General features: G+C 34.8%; 1 protein-coding gene across 1 annotated transcript; it reads left to right on the forward strand.

The window, feature by feature from the left end:
- Nucleotides 1-3,843: 3,843 nt before the first annotated feature.
- Nucleotides 3,844-7,803, forward strand: LOC114461743 (regulator of G-protein signaling 21-like). The gene is made up of 5 exons (XM_028444045.1): nucleotides 3,844-4,023; nucleotides 4,828-4,914; nucleotides 4,990-5,045; nucleotides 5,970-6,136; nucleotides 7,022-7,803. The coding sequence occupies exons 1-5, from the start codon at nucleotides 3,947-3,949 to the stop codon at nucleotides 7,205-7,207; spliced, it is 573 nt and encodes a 190-aa protein (XP_028299846.1). The 5' UTR covers nucleotides 3,844-3,946; the 3' UTR covers nucleotides 7,208-7,803.
- The last annotated feature ends 259 nt before the right edge of the window (nucleotides 7,804-8,062 follow it).

Below are 8,062 nucleotides of genomic sequence, written 5' to 3' on the forward strand. Positions count from 1 at the left end.
TCTAATGATGGTCCTAACTCAATTTTTTATTTTTTATTTTTTTTAAACTTTTGAAAAAATGTGCCTTGTTATAGCCTTACTTTTGATTTTAGGTGATTTTTGTTTTTGTCATTTTTTGTGCCTTACTGGTTTAGTAGTCCTGTTTAAGTATGTGCATGATATTTGTATTAGTTTTTAGGGTCTAATGATGGTCTTAACTCTTTTTTTTTTTTTTGTTTGTGTGTGTGTGTGTGTGTGTGTGTGTGCTTCACTGCTTTCTTTGCCCATTTTAAGTATGTGCATTATTTTTGTAATCGTTTTCCAGCGGCAGGTAGAGGAGGGCTGCAGTGGCGGCTACTCCTCCAGTTCTTAGACTGTATTGTGCTCAGCCCTGCTTCCCACCCCAGCCCTTAAAGCCAATCCTTATCCTGAAGCTACAGGTCAACTCCTGTCTGCCTACAATCAAAGACAAAGGAGGCTGTCCCAACTGTTTGTTGATTTTTGCAACACTGCTGTGGCGCTTGTGGCCACTAGGGGCGCCTGCGTAAATGTTCCTTGTCTAGCGCCCTTAGTGGCCAAAAGTTCCACAGTGTACTTTAAATATGTGAATTATATTTGCAGTAGTTTTCAGGGTCTAATGATGGTCTTAACTTTTTTTTTTTTTTTTTTAATTTCTGAAAAATATGCTTTAACCCAGGTGAGCCTAACCTCTAATTTTGGGTGTTTTTTTATGCCTGGTTTGCACAATATAATTACATTGAATGTACTATATATTATCATGTTTGTACAATACACTTTATTGTTTTTACAATGTACGTATTTTGTTCGTACAATATATCATAAATAAAATGTCCAGCAGTCAGTGTCTTTGATGTAAAACAATGGTTCACTCAGGCTGGTTACATTTTAATTTAAAACTTCAATGAGAAAAGGACAGAATCACTCTGTTTTTGGAAATATCTCAGCTTATTTTTTAAGGAATTATCTTTGTTTCTATGGTTTTTCTCGTTAGCAATAGAATACTGAGTGAAAACAAATGTATGAAACTGTCTTTCACATAGTCAGGCTTTGTTTCTCTCACTGTTCTTCAATCAGAAATACTTTTTACTGCAAAATACAATCCTGTTTTGCACGTGTGTCACACTTGACCATAATGTACATATCAAACATTCTTCTTTAAGTGAACTGATATGTCAAAGGAAACATGAGAAACCATGAAAATGCAGTAAATTGGATCAGCGTCAGACTAAATAAACTCCTCTGAGTGAACAGAATACAGTCAAAACACAGCGAACGTTTCTGTGTGAGAATATCTGTTCTCTTCATGATGCCACGAGTAAAATATGCTTGTTATGTTTGCTAGATCTGCTCTTGATGTGGTCCATACTGAACGTTTGCCTTCGTCTTCACTGGAATGTTTGTTTGGATTCAAACAAAGATGTCCATCCTCTTCATACTGGAATTCACAAGACGTCTTCCATTTAATGAGAAATGTCTTTGTAAGACTCAAGGTTTTTATTGTCATTTTCATGTTTCCATAAAAACAAAATGTATTTCTCGGGGTCAGCAGCATACATATAGTGCAATATAAACATAATACAACAAAAATGAATCACAGATTATGTAAAACTTGGATTAAAATCAAGTTAATGGTCTTTTAAAATACATTGTACCATTCCTTTATGCCTGTCTTTATTGCACAGACATTTAGAAAATGTTGGCATAGCTACAGTATGTTATAATTATATAAAAATAGGATGATGACTGTGCATTTGATGGAAGACAATGCTGAGTAAAAAGGTGAATATTTCATATATCCATCAAATAAATAGTAAATTAGGTCAATCAAAAGTGGACTATAACTGCAAAACATTATTTATTTTTGTTTCTCCATCAAAAGAATGAACATAGGATGTACAAATAATATTAATTTTTTGGACCATCAAACATAACTTGTGTACTCACCGATACCGAGACCAGCACAGCTGCTCTGATTCTCTAGATCAGGGGTTCTCAACCTTGAGGTCAGGACCCCCCGCCAGATGCTTTCAAGAAACGAATATATATATATATTTGCATGAATGTAATCATTTTTGGTTAGATTTTAACCTTTTTCTGCAACTACATCAAACGTTCCATATTTTAACCCATTTTCAGATTTTTTTTCTTACCATGTTTTTGCTCCTTTTAATGTGTTTTTGCTAAATTACTCCCATTTCTGACACTTCATCAAATTTCAATGCTTTTTCTGCATATTTACACCACTTATAAACCCTTTGCACCACTTTTCCACCTAATGTTGCATATGTTAACCCATTATTGTCACTTTTAACCTCTTTTCACCGCTTTTCATGCCAATTTAACCACATTCACGATTTGTCATGCCCGTCATTTGCAAATTTAAACTTGTTCCCACTTTTTAAATTACATTACATAATTACATTGAATAATAAACATTGAATGGGGTCACATTGTCCTCAAGGAAAATAGGAGGGTTAAATGAATGCTTTGAAGGTAAATAATAAAACTTTGTTACTAATTAGTGTAATAAATGTCTTTGGGGTCATTTTTTTTATCAACTTTTAGCCTCAAACACAAGTCATATCTCTATATAAGTGGGCGTCACCATTTTGGAGATTTCAGCCAATCAGGGTTTAGATATCATGTTGTATATCTGCTCCCATAGAGAGTTTTTGGTTAAAATGCTTTTCAATTTGACGTTTTTGTGCTTAATTGCGTGTCAGTGAATTTCTTGGACATTATGACGTCATTCGTACAGAGACCGGGAACGTTACGGTTGACGGATTATAACTTTGCGTTTACCAGGAAAGAAGAACTGGGACTTATGAACAGGGTTGGGGTCAATTATATTTGTAATCACGTAACTCATAATTAATTACAATAATGCCGTAATTATAATAATAATTGTAATTTTAAAAATCTGTCGCCATTGTAATTGTAATTGAATTATAACTGAGTTCAGATAATTGACTTTGTAATTGTAATTACCACTGAAATTCACTAAAAACTGTCAATTACAATTTAATTTAGGTCTATGGCTTACATGTATGTAGTTAACAAATATTAAATATTAAAAGTTTTCCCACCAAATGTCAGTGAATTTTCATACTTATACAGTAAGTACAGTAGTTAGGGGTTAGTGGGTTAGAGTATAAATCAATTTATTTAAATAAGGACGATACAAAGTTTAACAATACTGTGAATGCGACTGATGTTTTGTACAATGTTAAATTCCAAATTTTGGCTTTTACATAAGATTTTATAATACATGCACTAAAATGTAAATGTAAAGATACTAAAACTACATTGTACACACGTAAAAAAAAACCCACACACAATCCTCACAACGCTGTATAAATAAAAGTTAGAAAAATTGTAATTGAACTTTAGTAATTGAGAGCATAATTGTAATTGACTTTCAGGAGGAAAATAATTATAATTTATTTGCAATTGGAAAAAATGCCGGTTATCCTAATCATAATTGATTTGTAATTGAAGACGTCATTGTAATTGACCCCAACCCTGCTTAGGAATGCCACTATTAGCATCTTACAACAGATCCACACGTGCCTTCATCTGAACACCTTAAAACAGGGAAGTCCACGTAACCATGGAAACCACACCTTTGACCTCATCAAACCAGTTGGCAACAAGGTGGCTTAGGTTTTATTATCATAGAAACAATAAATATTTCATCAATATATGTTCAGAATGTATATTCCAGATTTGTATTTTTTCTCACCTGTAAACGTAGAAGCCAGGGTGACTCAGCGATAGCTATGGTTGTGTCTAAAGCACTGTGTAACACCATCTATACACTCATGTACCAACAGGCCCTCGGCGTCACCAGACCATCACTAGTTCCTGTTGGATTCAGGGCGAGTCGACACAAATCACAAAACAGAGAAGCAAGTCTCCTCTTCTCCACTTTAGCAGGAATGCAAAAATGCCCAAACTTCTGTTTTCAAAAGTCCGATTTTATGAACTTAAGGACCTCATGCCAAATGTGAAGTTCTCCAGAAGGTAAGAGCTGCTGGATCACCCAGAGGTGCTTTGTTTATGATTGAAGGGAACTGGACTGGTTCCCACTTAGAGCTCTTTGTTTTGCAGGATCAAACTAGTACTTGGTCAGAAGCGACATAAACATATTGTTTTCAGGAATACTTTTACCTTCTGAAATATTAAGTATTTATTGGTTATACAGCAGAAAAATCATATTTTTCTGGTTCCACTAGTTTTTTTGTGACGCAGGTTCCGATTGATTATTTTCAGCACTTTTCCTTTTTTTTTTCCACTTCGTTACCATCAACTGTATCCATGGAAACCCCAGAACAACTTTTGAATGTCATTTTTTCTTTTTTAAGGCAATGAAGGACACAGATTAATTCTGTGTGTTCAGCTAAAAACTGTAAGACATTGTTTTCCAACCTTGGGGTCGTGACCCCATATGGGGTTGCCTTAAATGGCTAGTAACAATTACATGTTTAAAAACATAAAAAAACTGATTAAAATGACAATTTTTTTTTTTCTTTTTATTTATTTCTGAATTTTTTTTAATTTATTTATTTATATATTTCAATTTTTTGCACAGTTATAAAAACACTACATAATTCAAGGATTTTTTTTTTTTTTTTGGTCATGTGCTGGACTGGTTCTTAACATTAACTTTTTATATTTATTGATTCATTTTTTAAAATATATTTATTTTTGATGATTTTTCACAGTTATAAAAACACTACTTAATTCAAGGATTTCTATTTGTCGTTATGTGCTGCACTGGTTCCCATTCAGAGCTTTTCTACTCTAAGTACTGGCTTTGTTTCACAGGGTCAAACTTGGACTTGGCCAGAAACGACGTAAACATGATATTCAGCACCTCGGAGTGAGAAAATTCAACAATGAAACCAAACAAAGGTAACGAATGTTGATCAGCTATACCTGTAGCAAAATAAACTGAGGATTAATTAATCATATTTATATATTTTGCAGTTTGCAGATGGACCAAAAACTTCACCTGACACTGGAAAGATTACTGAAGGATGAAAGTAGGCAGCGTCTTTTTCAAATCCATCCTCTTACACAGGGGTTCTCAGCCTTGGGTTTATTATATATTATATATAATATATAGACAAACTATATATTATATATTGGTTTATTCAAGAAACTAAAAATAGTTTCTTAACAATTTGAGCCCATTTTTGCTTATTTTTACCCTTTTCCTGCAACTACACCAAACTTGCCATATTTTAACCTATTTTCATCACTTTTTCTTGCCATATTTTTGCTCCTTTTAATATAAGTTTTTGCTACATTTTCGTCAAATATCAATTTTTCACTTTCAAAACATTTTTGGCACTTATAAACCCAAACCATTGCATTTCACACCTAATGCTGGATATATTGAAAATCTAAAGTATGACAATACATACAGTCAAAATGGTGAACAGACAATTTCTTGTTATTGTTAGCATTGCTGCAAACTTTGTGGCTTCCTTTTAAACCATGAGTTTTCCCACAATATTGCAATAATTATCATACCGTGAGGTTACTACAGTGATTATACCAAACCGTGGTATTTAGATATTATTACATCTTTTCACTACATTTCATGCTTACTTTTTTACCAGTTTAACCACATTCATTATTTATCATGCCTATTATTTTCCAGTTTAAACTAATTGTTTTTACTTTTTCTGCCACTTTTAAGCCAATATTGACACTTTGAACCCTTTTTTCCACTTTTTTCTCCCATTTTTGTCCACTCTAATTTGTAACTTTTAACCTATTTCTGTGGTTTTTAAAATCCCATTTCATCAAACAATAATAAACTTCCTGGATAACAGCGGATTTTATTCAGATAAATAAATAAATGTGGGGGTCCCCGGTCTCTGAAACCTTTACTTTGGGGCTCACGGGCTGAAAAGCTTAAGAACCACTTCTTACTAACCTCTCCCTGTCCCACTCTGCAGAGTATTTGGCTGCTTTCCGCTCTTTCCTAAAGTCTGAGTTCAGTGAGGAAAACATTGAGTTCTGGCTCGAATGTGAAGACTTTAAATCATCGACAACAACAAACGACCTTCGCGCGAAAGCGGAGAAGATCTACGAGGAGTTCATCCAGCCTGCGGCGCCCAGGGAGGTCAGTAAATCTGTGCGAACCGAGGTCAGTGGGTTATAGACGGGAGACGGAATGAAACTGAGCAGCCTCGAGCACATTGAGCAAAGCTGAAATAAAGCCTTTATTTGAAAAGCATGTGGTGCCTTTAAACAGAAGCTCATGCTAAAGGAAGTGAAGCAGATGTAGCAAAGCAGTTCAGATGTCAACACGTTCAATCAGACGCTAACCGTAGTCTAACAATGTGTTGAACACTAGCACACTGAGTTTGCACACAGTCTTTAAAAAGTGGAAGGAGGGAATCAGGAAGTAAGGCACGCCTGAGTGGAAACAGGAAGCAAGAGAACAAAACAGGGCAAGAAAGATAAATGAAACCTAAAAAAAACATGAATTACACATAAAATTAACCAGGACTAACACAACTAACACAACACATATTCCCACTAAACGTAATACACTATAAATCCAAAACACTCCACAGAATTCAAATCATGATAACTGGATTATTATTGTTATTGATGAGAATCTATGTTTTTGACCGAATAATGAGATATAGCTATATCTATATATATATAGAAATTTACATTTTAAATACTTGACCACTGGTTACTTTTGTTTCTCCAACTGCGTTTGAAAATAGTTCGATGTAAGGTCACACACGGCTAAAACAGCTTAGGGTTAAATTAACGCCAGAGGAACACCAATGCCTGTAATATGCATTCAGCCACCCATAAAATTAAGAAAAGTCATAAAATATAAAGCCAAAAAAAGTCAACTATTAATTTTTTAATGATAAACATTGAATGGGGTCAAATTGACCCCAAGGATGATAGGCTTTAACATTTATGGCTAAGTTAAAAGTATTTTTTTATTTATTAAATATTTATTATTTCCTGTTTTTCTCACTAGATCAACGTCGATCACCACATTCGAGAGAAGATCAAGACCTCACTGGGGAACCCGTGCACTTCCTGTTTTGACGAAGCACAAAAACACGTTTTCCTGCTGATGGAGAGCGACTCATGCCGTAGATTTCTGCGCTCGGATGCGTTTTTGAGTCTGAAACGCAAGTCGCGGACCAAGTGGTACATATAGATTAGGGGTCGCCAACATGGTGCCTGTGGGCACCCGGTAGCCCGCATGGACCCTGTGAGGGGCCCTCATGCCTGTTCTGGAGCTCTCGTCACCAATGAGCTCCAATGAAAATCTGGTTTACTTGCCAGGCTTCAAACCCACACAGATAAATACAATACAGAATATAGACATAGTTAGTGCTTTAGTAGAGAAACAAAGTTTTTGTAATAAATGAACTATCTTTAAATGTTTATTTTCACTGAAACAATGTGGCAAATGTTTCCAAGTTTCACTGATTTGTAAATAGGTTGTGATAAGATATGTTTTTGTTTTTTTAATCTAGATTCACAAAGAAAGGTTTTATGGTGGTTTTGTCAGTATGTTTTGAGTTTGCAGGAGGATGTTTGGATGAAATGTCTCCAATCAGAACAAAGGTATGCAGATGATGTTTGAAAAGCTACGTGAGGTGAGATGGAAGGAGGAGATGTGTGTCAGCGTTAAAGGGATCCTCCACAGATCTTACAAATGCATTATTTTGCGCCATATTTGTTTTATTGCTTTCACAAAATGGGACTACTTCACCCTCATAAAACTTGTGTTCCGCCATCTTGAAATCATGTGATTAATGACATCACACAGCCCCATTTGCCTGTAAACATCCCATTGTTTTTTTTATTGGCATGAAGCATTCAGCCTGCTTTATAGATCATTTAGTAAAGCTTTTATCAGTCAAAATGACAATTTGTGCTGCTTTGGGTTGCTCTAAAACAACAGGAAAAGTTAAATATGTCGATGTAAACCTCTTTTGTTTACCGAAAGAGGATAAAAACAGTTGTGACCCGGAAAATTATCTATGACAGCAGGGGGCGACAGTTC

Source organism: Gouania willdenowi, chromosome 4 (assembly GCF_900634775.1).
Source record: "Gouania willdenowi chromosome 4, fGouWil2.1, whole genome shotgun sequence".
NCBI classification, from domain to species: Eukaryota; Metazoa; Chordata; class Actinopteri; order Blenniiformes; family Gobiesocidae; genus Gouania; species Gouania willdenowi.

Coding starts and splice junctions, on each gene's coding strand:
- LOC114461743 (XM_028444045.1), top strand. CDS start 3,947: ATGCCCAAACTTCTGTTTTCAAAAGTCCGATTTTATGAACTTAAGGAC. Junction 4,024..4,827: donor AATGTGAAGTTCTCCAGAAG/GTAAGAGCTGCT, acceptor TTTGTTTCACAG/GGTCAAACTTGGACTTGGCC. Junction 4,915..4,989: donor AACAATGAAACCAAACAAAG/GTAACGAATGTT, acceptor TATATTTTGCAG/TTTGCAGATGGACCAAAAAC.